Consider the following 15332-nt stretch of genomic DNA (forward strand, 5'->3'; position numbering starts at 1 on the left):
CCTGGGAGCCCAGTTTATAGTCGTAACCTGTCCGACTGGCATTCATAATGTTACCAGGGTCGAAGCAGGCCTCTCTCGGTTTTTCTGTGAGGAATGGAGAAAGTTTGTGTTACTGGACATAGTCAGGACCTGAATAATCTAGTCGCTCCGAGTCCAATCCTGTCCTACTGCGGATGTTTGTCTGCAGTGGTCAAGCATGCCTCTGTGGGCTTTGACCACATCAGTCAAATCTGATTCTTATGCCAGTGATAATTGACAGTGATTTCTTTGGTCTTTACTACAGGTAATGGAAAGATAAAATCACAGTGGTACTGGATCAAGACTGTGCCCAACCTGATAAAGGCTTCTATGACAGGAAGATGAACATTCAGGAGATAGTCATATTAAAATGGGCTTCCCTGGGCTTTTCTATGAGGAATGGAAATAGAAAATGGAGAGATGAAATAATAGCTATATCTCCTTAGTGGGTTAGGAAATTTGTAAACATTGAGTGATCTACATTAGTCCAAAAATCTGTTTGGGTCAGGAAAAGCACAGTGCTGAAAAAGTGAGTGTTCAGGAAAAGCATTTGAAAAGCAAAGGACAACTGGGAACAGAATTAATCACAATGAGGAATTGTATTTATTTTTTATTCTGGCCTTTAATTAAACATGGTTTATCCCTCTGAGGACACATATTTTTCAGAGGCACCCAGAAAACAAAAGGCCATTTCAGAGATTGGTTTCAAATCAGAGAGGGAAAAAAAAAAGAAAAGTTAATTAAAAAAGTATCACATTATCTTAAAAGAAAGTTTAAGCATGTTTAGAAGTTTAAATCTTTAGGGAAAAACTCATTTCTAATCCCCCATATCAACTTCTATTATATTTTTTGTTCTCTAGGGGGAACGAAAGGCAGAGAAGAGATGAGGTGAAGGGAAAAGAAAAGAAGAGTAAAGAAAAGAAAGGAGAAGAAAGAAGAGAGGAGGAGAAAGCAGAGACGAGGAGTCAACTACAGTCAAAAAGTGTCGTGCATCATTATGACTTGGCACTGTGCCAGCTTGTTTGCTTTCCTGCGATCATCCAATCAAAATGAGATTGGGCTTGACAGAGGAAAACAGAGCGACAGAGACAGACAGAGAGAGAGAGAGCGATAGCAAGAGAGAGAGAGAGAGAGAGAGATGGGAGTTGGAGGGCAAGATAGAAGTGAAAACAGGGAGATGATTAAGGTTGTATTTTAATTAGAGAGATGGAGGATGAAAGGTAGTGAATTAAAGACAAAAGTATAGAGGTGTGAGGCAGCGTGAGGAGATAGACAACAGAGAGGGAGATAATCTTTTTTTTTTAATTAGAGATTAATGGAGTCAGAGAAAAGGAGAGTTTATAAAACTTAACAGAGCAGATCTAGTCTCTAGTCGGTCTAATGACTAATGATGAATTCCACATTGGCTCTATAGCTTTTAAAATCACCTCCACAGTCAATCCAACGTCTGTATGACTAGGACGAGTCACAATCTGTGGAAGTAAACAAGTCATGAGCCGATATGGACCAGCATGCCCTTTCAGCTGAAAAAGAGTCCTGGTAGAATGGTGAAATTAGTAGAGAATTAAAGTAGCAGCTTAAAAAAATATCATCTACTATCAGGGTTGAACAGTTAATCATGGATAGTCCTATTTAACAATTTTAATATTTGCACTTGATAATGATAGACTTTGGTGAAATTAAAGCATTTTATTTCATTTCATATAGAATGCCAACTATAGTTAAAAACAGTCATCAAATAGGTGTTGATATTAGATTGTGTCAAAATGATCCGGATTATTATTTTAGCTGTCACTGTGCAGCTCTACTTACCATGCTGTGTGACATGATGTGAACTTTAACTTGACCAATCAGAAAACAGCAACAATGTGACACCGGACATCTTTTGGCTTTGGTATAGTATGTAAGTATGTTGAAATTACCAATTGACTACTACTAATAGTGTACACACTACTGGTACAACTACTACTTCTGCTACTGTACAACTACTAGAACTACTACCACTACTACTACTACTATATCTAAAAGCAGTGTTTCACAAAAACAAGAATAGCAGAAAAAAAAAAAAAAAAACTGCTTCAAAAAAAGTGCTTGAAATGAGATGAAATAAATAAAACATAAGAGAAAACACAATATTAAAAAGCAGACAAAATCAAAACCATTATAATAAAGCAAGTCTATAAAAGCGCATAAGTACGGTGGCTGTGCATGCGCTGAGCACAACTCAGCCGCAGCATGTGCTTCTGCAGATCCCATCATCTTACAACCGGCTGGATTACAGGACCTTCAAAATGCACTTATTGGAAAACTCAAGGGGAAATTACGTTGAGCCAAAGTTTTAGGGTTTAATTACCTCTATATTCGATGGCGAAGCCAGACATGCCCAGTGAGGCGTCGGATCTGAATGCCAGGAAGAGACTGTTACCGCTGCTCTCTATTCGCTCAGGGGCCTGGTTGCCTTGGAGACTCGCGAGTAACGGCCCATTAGAGTCCTCACCCTCGTAGATGTGCAGGAAGTCGTAACTTGGCTCCATGTTAAAACTGGAAAGAAAAACAAAAAAGTAAATTCGGTCTAAGAGTTTAGCAAGCTAGTCCGTGTGTATGTTTGTGTGTGTGTTATATTCTAATTTTCTAATTAAGCAATTAATGCTGTGATGTGTTTTGGAGTTCAGTAACCGCTTTATTTTATGACTGCCAATTAGTTTGTGCAATTCCTCCTTTAATCATCTGTTAATCTTGTTACTTACATTTTGTTTGACTTGTTTTCTGGATGTGACTACTGCATTAAAAAACAGAAACTGAATTTGTCTTCTTTATGCTCTTTTTGTGTTCTTCTTCTTTTTCTTCTTATTATTATAATATATTGTGAGGAAATTCCACCGTCTTTCATTCACTAATCCTTACCCAGTAAATACTGAACCTAACTCTTGCAGTTATTTATTTATTTAATCAGGCAGGTCACAATTTCTTTTTTACAACCTACTGCAATTATTATTTTAACCCAAAGCCTAAACCTGACTCCTAATGACAGGGTTGTCTTTCAAAATGTTGTAGTTTTCATTTTAGCAGCTTTTCCTCATCTTTACATGCTTGTGAAGACATTTGGTCCTCATGAGGGAGGAAGTATGAGAATACATGCACAAACACAAAGGCCTGTCTCAGTGTTTGCTTTGACAGTGTGTATGTTATCCCTGTCCTCCACCTGTCATACACACACACACACACACACACACACACACACACACACACACACACACACACACCTATCTCTGTGTTTGCCCTCAGAGTGTGTATATTAGCTCTGTCTCCCACCTGTCTGGTTAAACCATCCAGCTCAATGTTTGGTTTTCAGTTATAGGCCTTAACTCTGTGTGTGTGTGTGTGTGTGTGTGTGTGTGTGTGTGTGTGTGTGTGTGTGTGTGTGTGTGTGTGTGTGTGCGTGCGTGCGTGTGCGTGTGCGTGATTCCTGTCAGAAGAAAGAGAAAGAGAGAGCAAGAGAGAAAGGAGATGTATGGTGTGTGTGTGTGTGTGTGTGTGTGTGTGTGCGTGCGTGTGAGTTGCTTAAGACCAGGCTGAGTGTATTACAGAGGAAATCAACCAAAACAGATACAATTTCAAATTAAATCTTATTGACAAAGAATCCAGCAAAGCTGATTTTATCTGCCATGTTTTTTTTCTTTTTTGGCATGGAGATAACTGAGTCACTGTGTCTCCCTTACTTTGTTTCCCTACCTCTCTACTTTCCCACTGTCTAAATAAATAATAAAAATACTTAAGGTGAGTGGACTACACACTGATTTGGTGCAAAAACATCAAGGGTCATAAGTGATATTCTGCCCAAAAATTTTAATTCTGTGTTATTGGAAAACTCTTGCTGAGCTCTACCTGATGATCACGTGTAGTCATAAAAAAAAATTAAAAAAAAGGACAAAAACCAAAAGACTCACATGAAAAACCCTACTGTAGGTGATGTTTGGTGCAAAAAGGACTTAAGTGCAAATTATATGCATATGATCTACTCTCTTCGCACTGAGTGATGCATTATGGGTATGGCTACATGACAACTCTAAAGCTGCTGAAGTGTCAATCAAAATAAGATATACAGCAGGTTTTAGTAAGAATAAATGTAAAAGCAGAATAACTTCTCATGACCAAAGAAGGAGAACCAGAATCTAAAAAGAACAAAGTTAAGAATTAGCACGTTAATGCTAATTAAGCTAATAGCAATCATGCTAACTTGAGTTGGCCTACCTAAACTGAATGAATAATGAATAATTCTGAAAGATTAGTATATTGTAATTATTATATTGTGCTTACATTGTGATGTCCACTGCACTAAACAAAGTCTAAATGTTATTTAGATGTTACATAGTGTATTGTAGTGTTGCACTATGGTCACAAAGGAACGACATTTCGGTTGCATGACAATAAACCTGCTTGACTTGACTTGCAGCACAGGGTGACTAATGGACCTCATACTGAAAAAAGAGGTATCATAATACATTATTATCTGTGTCAGTGTCCTGTTATAATGCCTCAGTAAGCATTAGGTGTTATAAGAATGGTCTTAACACACTATGAGTGTGATATAATTTATTATGAGTGCTGTTATAATGTGCTATGGTAGACATAGAAAATTACTAGGAAAACTCCTTATCCAAGATTATATTTTGAGTGTTATTTTTTATTTTTTTTATTTTTTTGGGGGGGGGTCTACCATGAGGATTTATTATAGCTGAGTTTAGAAATAATTGGTATGAAAAAGACAGAAGTGAGTTTTTAAGTACCAATTGACTTTTAATGTTGACCTTTAACGTTAACCTTTAAAAAAAAAAAGCTTTTTATGCAACAGCAATTTTCTGAATATTAATCTCTGTAAAATATGAATGGTTCCATTCACACATTTTTTTCCAAAAAGATGTAATCATTTCTACTTTTGTTTTTGCTCTCCTGTAAAATTAGGAAAATGGTACTTGCGAAATGATACAATATTGAGTGAGTTTCAGGGATGCTATAGGGTCAGGTAACTTACTCTGTTACGTTAAAAAGTACCACGTCAACGTCTAACTTAAGTAAAATGATAAATACCAAAACTGGAATTGCAAGATACCAGCGACATGACATTTACAGGATCTTAAGAAGTTACAGTCTGGATTGGTGAGCGAGGAAGTCAGAAACCAGACAGTCAGAACTCTCTCTGTCTCATGAGAGAAATGTTGAAGCTAATCCATTGACAGTAAATGGGTGACTAACTTTACAGACATGACAGCACTCAGGGTGATTTTACAGGGATAATAACACATTTTGTGGTTGATACCTTTTAGCACTATGATGAAATAAAGCTCATGTTTTATATGCAAAAGCTCGAATGACCATTATATGAGTCTACAAAATCAGTCCCAAATTCATTGGAGATCATAGGAATTGCATACTGTAAGTGATTTTTGACTGAATGATTGACTAAATGACTAACTCATTGATTGATTGATTGATCGATTGATTAGTCAATGAACATCCAGGTCAACTGGGCTTATAAAACAGTTATTAGACAAAAATAATAATAAAGTAACAAAATACAAAATTCACAATGTAAGCAATATCGGGAATCTCTGATACAAGTTAATTAAAATGAAAGAAAATTGTCTCACTGTTACAACAGAAGGGAATTATCTCTCCAGCTGAAAAACATAAAGCCAAAATTAGGTCATTATTTCTCCTTTGGCAATCTGGAGAAAGTCCTCCTTGCTTTTATCTCCTTTTTTTCATGTGAAACCCCAACCTTCACTCCTGCCTTAGTCATAAGCCCCTAACAACTCTGACTTGTAAAATATGCACCAGTGAGGCACAATCCGGAATTGAAATGTAAGGACTGCCCTGCTACTAAAAACCAAAACATGGAATTGGTAATACATCCTTTCCATCCTCACATCAATCTGGCTTCATGGCTGTACCCACCATTGAGGTCACCGAGGTCCGGACCTCAATATTTTTTCCGAGGTGTACATAATAAAAGTCGTGAAATAATTGCCTAAAAATAACTTTACTTTGGTGCGGCAAAGATATTGTACAACGCCAAGATTACGACTTGCTCATCTGATCACCATCATTGCTTGTGTGTGGGTGGGTGGTGAAGTGGATGATCTTGTCACTACTACAAAATCTTTACTCAACGCGGTGGTTCTTTGATTATGTCAACAACTTGAGGAAACCGGACAGGCAGCTGAATCCATGCGAAGCGTGATACAGGTAACTAGAGAATTTTACTAGTGGACTGCTTGTAGTTCAATGTCATTCATCCCCAGCCAGACATCATCTGACGAATAGCTCCTGTGCGGTCGCGCTCCGTTAAACACTGGCCATCCATCATGATGCCAGCTAGTTAGTTTCACTTGAGTGAATTAACTAAGATGGCTAGCTTAGCTGGCTAGCTAGCTAGTTAATTCTAATGTTAATTCCATCCATCCAATGGTAGACTGATAAACTTTCAACTAAATGCTTTTCTTTCAATTCAGTTTGTGTAAAGGGTTGAAATTCATGTTAAAATGAGGTACCCCTATATTTTTTTATTTAGGGTTAGGGTTAGGACAAAACACTGCCCTCTCTTCGGTTGATCTTCACTGCCCTTTCCATGGATAATCAACACACACACACACACACACACACACACACACACACACAATCAACCTATTGCTCCCATATTTGGTCATGATTAGATTTCAAGGAAAAAAAGCTGTGTCCCTCTTCAAGCCAATAATTATGTCTTCATAAAAAAGTTTAGGCTATACGCTCAAACAAACAAACAAAAAATCTGGATTGAGACATTAAGGCTTTTAACCGGATGTAAAGGCCATGATACAAAAGCAACTTCTTCAACACTTGGATTGGGGCTTTAAGAGATGAGATCACCTCAACTGTAGCATAGTTAGCTACATTTAGAGTTGATTTTACTGACTTTGTAGGCACATTAAATGCGTATTTGTGGTTTTATACCCAAATGGGTTTTATTATCCCAATGATCCTGACAGCTGGGCCTGGCCCCTGACAGTAGCACAGACCTTTTTCAACTCCGTGTGGTCCAGAGAGCAGGCTGAGTGAGCCCTGCACAGTCTAAACTGAAAAGTGCCTTATGAAGGAGGTCCATGGAGAAAATGAGAGGAGGGTCATACAATTTTTAATTTAAGCATCGAAAATGCTCAGAGAAGGGCCATCCAAATCCTTTATTTTTGAAATTTGGATATTTTCTCATTGATTTGAAGTAATGTCATTGATGAGATGATTTCTTTGTCCTGGTGTATTTGATGCAGCCCCATCAGCCAAGCAGCAAAGTCAGTTGTTAAGAGTTAAGATTTAAAAACCCAGTAACAAAGCAGTAACCTCCTCCCTCTGCTTTTAAGTGATATGGTCAATATTGTGGCTCGTCTCCATGTATTAGTCTTCACAAGAGCTACAGTGGTGGCTTTAGCTCTCTCTGGCAAGTAGTGTTAGTGACAATTTAATTGTGGCTTCCTTATCTTCCTCGTTGTGGCATGATATTCTCTGTGATCTGTTCTTGATATTTCTCTTTCTCTCTTCTCTGACAATTAAAACTTAGCAAATAGTCATACAGCAGTCATTGCAGTGTGTTGTTAAGACTAACTTCTGATCCGCTTGACAGATGTGAGCAGTCTGGAATTAAAGCAACTTATACCTGTGTGTGAATACCTCTGACCTGTCGATGAGGAATTTAATAAAACATATACATAAATTATAGACTATATTTAATTAAACAGTCAGTCCATTTCCATATACAGTACATACAGTATATTATTCCTGCCAATCGTTATTACATGCAGGGTGCTAAGGACAAGACTGAGTTTTATTGCAATGAACTTTAGAGGAAGTTATAGTTTATAACTGCCTATTAAAAAATGACTGTACTGGAGATATCCATGCAGTTAATTATTCAGGAGAATATATTTTGTATTTGTCTATGAGAAAATGTTTCATGTTCAGTGTCCCTTAGTTAAGGGGGACAGTGGTGGGGTTCAGGCAGTTTATCTAAAGGTTATAACTGTTCACTAAATTGCAGCTTTTAAAACATCAGAAAAACTTTGAAAATGTTTATTGGTGTGTTTTACAATGATGTTCTGTGTAAGAAATTATTTGTTTAGTGTAGTTCTACTTAGGTACTACCTAAGTAAGGGTTGACTCACTAAACTTAACTCAAATATTAAAGGTCGTATTTGGAATTTAATTCCTTATATTCATTCTCTAAATACATTAATGTAGTTATAAATGTTTACTTATACAAGTAAAAGGAGCTTTCCAATGTAACAACCTATTGTATGTCGTAAAACTGTCTGTGATAACATTGGCAAGGTAACTACACCTCCGAATACATGTAATACTGATGCTTAGCTGTTATATACTCACAGCTCTTATAATTTTGAAGTGGGAAAAAAAAAATTAGTTCAATCCGTTAAATCAAAATGTTAACAAAACCAGCTGAGAGGCAGCAGTGTTTGAACAGGGAGGGCTCTAATCTACTTACTGTTTGAAGCTAGGTATATTATTATAAAAGTACATATATGCACATAGCCATGTCTGTGTAAGTAGAAAAACAGATTTTAGAAGTAGGTGGCCTACCTTTTGAAGATGAGGGCAATGACAAAGTCAGGGTTGACTCGGACTCTCCAATCACACTCTTTCCCCGGGGGGTAGGGCTGGGGGTAGTTAGGAGAGAGAATTACCCCAGAGGGACCGCTGACGTTTCCCCCACAGGTCGCTACAGAGAGACAGAGAGAGTGAGAGAGAGAGAGGGAGAGATGATTACAAAGGGTAGAGTTGGGGATAATTTGGAGAGAGAATCACCCCTGATTGACTGCTCACATAACCCTAAGGTGCAGAGGAAGAGAGAGAAAGAGTTAGTTAGAGACAGGAGGCAGGGCAGGGGTCGGTTAGGAGAGAGAGAATTACCCCTGGTGGGCCGCTGATATTACCTCCACAGGTAGCTGGAGAGACTCAGAGAGCAAGAGAGAGAGAGATGGAGACAGAGAGAGGGCAGGGCTGGGGGTAGTTAGGAGAGAGAATCACCCCTAATGGTCCTGTTATCCCACAGCTAGCTAGACAGAGAGTAAGAAAAAGATATTGACAGGAGAAATAGATAGATGCATTCAAGCAGCAGTTCAGTGATATGAAGGAAGAATTTGAAACATGGGAGAGGTGTCATGGGGGTGGCGGGTGGGAGTGGAGGGGTTATCAACGGAGAAACAGAGGTAAACAAAGGCATTAACAGGCGCAAAACACACACACAAACAAACAAACACACACATACACACACCGAGGAGAGGTAAAGATCACAACACATCACAACATGCCCTTTCACACTGAATAACAATAGAATGATTAACTTAATATCATGATGGCACCATGCTGCATGGTGGAAGCCTGTTGCAGCAGCTCTCACGTTCTTATTTTCCATAAATAATGCTAAAATAACAGTGTGTTTTGAACTCCCTATTGCTTTCTTCAATGTTACTTCTCTCTGTTTTCTTTTCATCTTTTTTTTTTATCACTGGGTCATTGTGCACAGTGTTGTTTTATTCTCAGGAGCAGCTGAACACCCAGGGATTCACCACCCGGGTTGAAAGTGCAGGAGAAGGAAGTGTGCAGGGGCAAAGTTTAGAGCAAAAGGAAGGAGATTTAAACCGTAGCTTTTATCTATTGTCATGCGAAACGTGAGGTCACTTACAAATGATGGATGAGCTCCCTTCCTTGGTCAGGAGTCAGAGGGAATATCGGGAATGCAGCTTAATGTGTTTCACAGAGACATGATTACAAGAGCAAATACTGGTCTTTGTGACCGTGCTGGAGGGCTTCCAGATAGTGCGGGCTGATAGAGGGAAGGAGAGTGGCAAGACAAAGGGAGGCGGTCTCGCCAACTCCAGATAATCTGTGGTAGTAGTATGGACTACTTACTGCAGGAATTTCACTGGCATTGCTCACATTGTTTACATCCTGCCTTCAGCTCATGAGGCACTGTGTGTAACACCATACCCAATCCTTGCAGGATTACAAACACAGCAGCCCAGCACCTTCATGGCAATCTCTGCTGGTTTCCACCATGCCTCTCTCTCCTTCACCCTGACTAACTTCACCCAATATGTCATGGGCAAGACACAGCAAATCAGACCAGAACTTGATTCATTTTGTACCCAGGTACAGGTCTATTGGCCTACGGCAGCCTATTGCCTATTGGAAAGTAAGGTCACAGGAATCTGTGGAGGCTCTACAGGCTTGTTTTTAGCTCATGTACTGGGACTTGTAGGTCGTACCGCGAGGACACTGATGGGCTCTCTCGCTGTGTTATGGATTACATCTATTTCTGCACTGACTCTACTATTCCTACAAAAACAGTCCGACATTTTCTGACCGAAAATCTCTGCTCAAAAGAAAAAAGAGAGACTTAAGGTCTGGGGACAGGGAGGAAGTCAAGTGTGTCAGAGGGAGCTGAGGAGGAAAATAAAGGAAGGAAAGAACACCTGCAGGGAGCGAGTGGAAAACAAACTGCAGCAGAACAGTGTGAATCAGGTGTGGAGGGGGATGTGGAAGATCACTGGCTATAAGCAGCAGGTGGCATGATAGTGGAGAGGATCGTGAGAGAGCAAACAAGCTAGACCTGTTTTTCAATAGATTTGACACTGGACCCCAACCCCACCCCAGCTCCCCACATCACCCTGCAGAGCAAGCCAACATAACGTGACCCCACTCTTCTCCAAACACACACTCCCTCCACATGCCGTCCATCCAAATCCTGCCACCTCAGTGCCCTGTCAATCACTGCCACCCAGGTGACAAGGGAGTTTGGGAGGCTCTGCACCAGCCCGTCATGAATGGGCAATTTGGCATGGTGGCTGACATTGGTACAGCAGCTTAAATTTCTCTGTGACCCAGAAAGCATTTTCCCCATGGACAGCTCATAGCAAAGACATTTCTTTAAGAAGATACTTTTAAGAAAGATATCTTTACAAATCCAAAAATTAGACTTTGAATTATGAAATTATTAATAATAAAAAAAAGGCAAATCTTTTGTGAGATGTCATTTAGGACATGAACAAAGCATGCCCCTCTGAGCCTAAACATCCTTGCCAGAAACTGTAACTGCTCAAATGCTGGTGAGAATGCAACTGGACAAGATGGATTGGTCTGACAACATGGATGAACTCTTCAAGAAAGGCCAGAATACACTGTCATTAAACATGTGCAACATTACTACTCCATATCTTCTACCAGTCTGTAGTGACTTTGCTGTTATGTGTAGATCGGGCAACGTCAAGGAGGAAGACAGGTTCAACAACGCCTGCAACAATGGCTGCAGCCTCAACTAGGAAGGTGCTGAAGCCTGACCGCACTGCACTTATCTCAACTACTCTGCACATCTTCTCCGCTTGGTACAATCTGATCTGTGTCTAAGAACATAACCTGTACATTTCTATATATGAGTTGGTGTAAATACATTTCTGTACATGTTACTTCTATCTGGAGATCTGCTAATGTGAATCGCAAACTATGCACAGTACACGTACATATCTGATCTGTAAATCTGATCATTTGGGTAGGTGACAATGCACATTTGTACACCCTGCATATATGCTCTTGCTCTGGACTGCAAATTTGTGTAATCTACAAACATCTGTTACTCTGTAAATCTCTCAAGAGTCAACACACAGAGAATTCTCTCAATTCGTCCCAATTGGAGTTCTGTATCAGCATGATGCTGTCTTTACTCTTTAATATGCTCTGTTTGCTGTATTATTAGCGATATAATATTCTTTGCTGCTGCAATGACCCAATTTCCCCTCAGGATCAATACATTCCATCTTATCTCATGTTATCTTATTTAGACAGCAAAACAAACACAGGAAGAGACAGAGAGAAAGAGAGAGACAAAAAAGTAAAACAGACAGAGAAATATTACAGCTACTTATAGAACTAGGAAAGTTAGGATGCAAGTAGGAGCCCACTAGAATTGGTTATACAATCTTAATTAGATGAGTGGAAGAATGAATAGACAGAGGAACAAAAGAAAATTTGACTGACTAACTACAGCACTTTTTGCATGATCCCCACATTTCGGGGAGCCAAAGGTATCTGAACATTTTGAGATAATAACATCCAATACCATTTTTCCTATGTAGTCCAAATTTCTTTCTATGCAATGACTTCTATAATTCTCCAACTCATGAACAACTCGCCCACCAGACTCAGATTTCCAGATTCTTTTTCAACTTTTTAAATTTCAATAGGGGGTGTATTTCAATAGTGATATACACCTACCTATACATGTTGGAGGGTCAGGTTGCCAGTAGAATCTGTTATCCATCCGTACACATGTGATGGTGTCCTGTCCTTGGAGCTGGTAGCCCGGGTCGCACTGGAACGTCATACTGTCACCAGGCTCCTTACTGTCCCCGTATCGAGAACCGTTGACTGGGATGCCTGGGTCATTGCAGGTCGTCGCTGTAGTGGCTACAGAGTGTGACATAGAGAGAGAAAGAGATTAACATACTGTAGGCAGGTAGAAAGATAGATTGAGAAAGACGTGCATGTACACAGGAGCATCATTATCAGTGGTAACTGTGGACAGAGAAGCAAAGACAGACACAGAGACAGACACAATGTCAGTCGTCTGTCAGTTGGTAAGTCCTACCGGGGACCTTTCTGGTCCTTACTGTCATCATACTGAGAACAACTGACAGAAATATCCTGGTCATTATCGGGTAGCAGTGGTGGCTGGAGATACAGATGGAAACAGAGATACAAACAAAGGAATATACAGCAGATTAAAGGCAAATCAAAACAAACAAGACTGAACATGTTGCCCCCCACGAATGATGCAGGCACCCTGCCCCAGTCAGGCCAGAGAGACAGCTCTACTGAGGTTCAGCACCAGGGACAGCACCCATTCCCACACAGGAGACAACTGGGCAGAGTGTGGGAGGGCCAATACTTTCCCGCCCCGGTGTGGCAGAGGTGAAGAGAACACAGCTGTGCCTCATCAGCAATCAGGAGGCTCCCTACTTAAGTCCTGTCAGCGCACTCAGTCAGTGGAGAGGAAGGTGGTTGTGAGTGGGTGAGCAAACCAAGTCTCTGCGGTACGAAAAGAAGTGACTGACAATTGGATAGTGTGTTTGGATTGTGGACTGCGGATTGTGGACGGGATTATTACGTTGTGCTCTCTGTGCTTGACCTCTGCCTGATAGACTATTTACCCGTTGAGTGGACAGCCCCGGAAACCGATCTGCTGCTGAGTGAACTGACAACTGATATGATAACGGACGCACAGACTTGTAAACCAGACAATTCCCCTCCTATCCCTCCGTCTCTCACTACCTGCCCTCTGTATGTTTCCCCAGGTCGAGTGTTCCTTGTGAACTGCCGTTTGAAAGACAACCCCCGGCTCGGGAAGATCCTCGGTTTCCCTTCGGCCCCACTCCCTTTTGCCGACATTATTAATAAAGAACTTTCTGTTTTCCACCTGAAACGTCTGTCTCCTCTGTCCGCACTCTGCCAAGTGCCACACCCCCTTCGGCTAATCAGTAACAAGATGCATCATCCCTCATCATTATTGGACTGGTGGTGTCTGAGATATCCCATTTGAGTTTAAAATTTGAACTTTTTAATTATAGCACCCCATTAGGCCAGTCAGTGTAATTGGTAAAGATTGCTGGATTTGTGTAGCACGTTTCATGTCAAAAACAACCTCATGGTGTAGGAGTTAGAGCCTTTGAAAGTTTAACATTTTGACCTTTTAATTAGAGCGCCTCCATCAGGCCAATCAGTGTAATGTTTTCAAATGCCAGGACACAGTGCCAAAATGTGTCATCCCTCCAAGGTTTGTCAAAATTGCACCAGTCGTGTCTGAGATATCACGTTTGAGCTAAAAATTTTGACCTTTAAATGTTTCAGTTTAAAATTTTGACCTTTAATTAAAGCGTCCCCATCAGACCAATCAGTGTAATTTTTGTAACACTGGAACACAGGTTGGAGATGCATCATCAGTGTTTATTTTGTCATGAAATTAATGACTGACTGACGAAGGCTTTTTGCAATTTCATCAACAAAGACGGTATGACGAATAAATCAAATAGCTTGATCCTAGATGTTTTTTTGCTAAAGAGTCAGGAAAGTTATTTTGATGTTGATGACAACTGAGTCAGTAATGAGGACATTTGGGTTTGCTGTAACCAGTGAACCCCTCTTTTGAATAGACTAGTCTTCAGTCATGTTTGTCTATATCTTTCAGCTATGTCACCCCCTGATGAGCAGATTGGACAGCATCTCTATTTGAATCCACATTATCGACTAACCAATTAGTCATGAAGCTGAGTGGAATGTGATTGGGTGAAGTGATAGAGCAAATCTTATCAGCCTAAGCGCCAATGCCAAAATAATATTACAACATACAATATTATTTGAAATGACTGTCAGAATATTCTATCAACTTTTATTCCGTTAGGTTAATTTACTGGAAGGCAACCCTGTGAGTCACAATCTAAATAAATATACAAGCTGTCCCTTTGATAAACATTCAAACAGCCTGCGTATGGCCAAACATAATATTTTAACATCATGTACATTATAATATCATTTCATTGCAAACAACATTTATTCCATCAGATTAGCGGACTGGCAGGGAGACAGAGAGAGAAAGAGAACAGAGAGAGGACAAAAGGAGAGAGAAACGGGAGAAAGAGAAAGATTTGTGGTTGTGTCATCCCTTTAATTCACTCAATAAATCCACAAACCTTGCTTTAAATAAACCAGTGTAGTGGTAAATATTACCATCACTTTAGTAAATCAGTGTGGGGGTAAATATAAGGAGTCATTACCATAGTAATGGAATAACAGGGGTTTGATTAGCATGTTAGTGGGTGTAAATATTTATGGTTCTAAATATGGGGCTGATGGGGAAAAACAAAATGTGTGTGTGTGTGAGAGAGAGAGAGAGAGAGAGAGAGAGAGAGAGAGAGTGCGCGCACTGGATGTAAATATTTATGATTGGAAGTATAGTTCTGATAAAAAATAAATGGTTTAAGTAATCAACTGTCACTGTGTGTGTGTGTGTGGGGGGGGGGTGTATGTGAACAAATGAGCAAGTGTAGGTGTATGAGCTTCTGCAAGAACTGTGTTGGTAATAAAAATGACTATATACTGAGGAACAAGCCCAGCATTGTAGTGTGTAGTGTGTGTTTGTGTGTGTGTGTGTGTGTGTGTGTGTGTGTGTGTGTGTGTGTGTGTGTGTGTGTGTGTGTGTGTGTCTTTATGTGTGTGTG

At 40.0% G+C, this 15332-nt stretch overlaps 1 protein-coding gene across 1 annotated transcript in view; it reads right to left on the reverse strand.

Annotated features, from left to right (window-relative positions):
* LOC139662346 (CUB and sushi domain-containing protein 1-like) overlaps positions 1–12770 on the reverse strand; it is a 107241-nt gene extending 94471 nt beyond the window's left edge. The window contains exons 1-5 of the mRNA XM_071541005.1: positions 12707–12770; positions 12334–12525; positions 8644–8782; positions 2372–2559; positions 1–84 (exon numbers count right to left, since the gene is read on the reverse strand). The exon at positions 1–84 is cut by the window's left edge and continues 111 nt beyond it. Coding sequence (XP_071397106.1) covers positions 1–84; positions 2372–2559; positions 8644–8782; positions 12334–12525; positions 12707–12770 — 667 coding nt within the window. The remainder of the gene's footprint in view (positions 85–2371; positions 2560–8643; positions 8783–12333; positions 12526–12706) is intronic.
* Positions 12771–15332: the final 2562 nt, after the last annotated feature.

This window comes from Centroberyx affinis, unplaced genomic scaffold (assembly GCF_046629955.1).
Source record: "Centroberyx affinis isolate AG114_WGS23_722 - 3 ecotype Tasmania unplaced genomic scaffold, CSIRO-AGI_Caff_v1 ptg003767l_1, whole genome shotgun sequence".
Taxonomy (NCBI): domain Eukaryota; kingdom Metazoa; phylum Chordata; class Actinopteri; order Beryciformes; family Berycidae; genus Centroberyx; species Centroberyx affinis.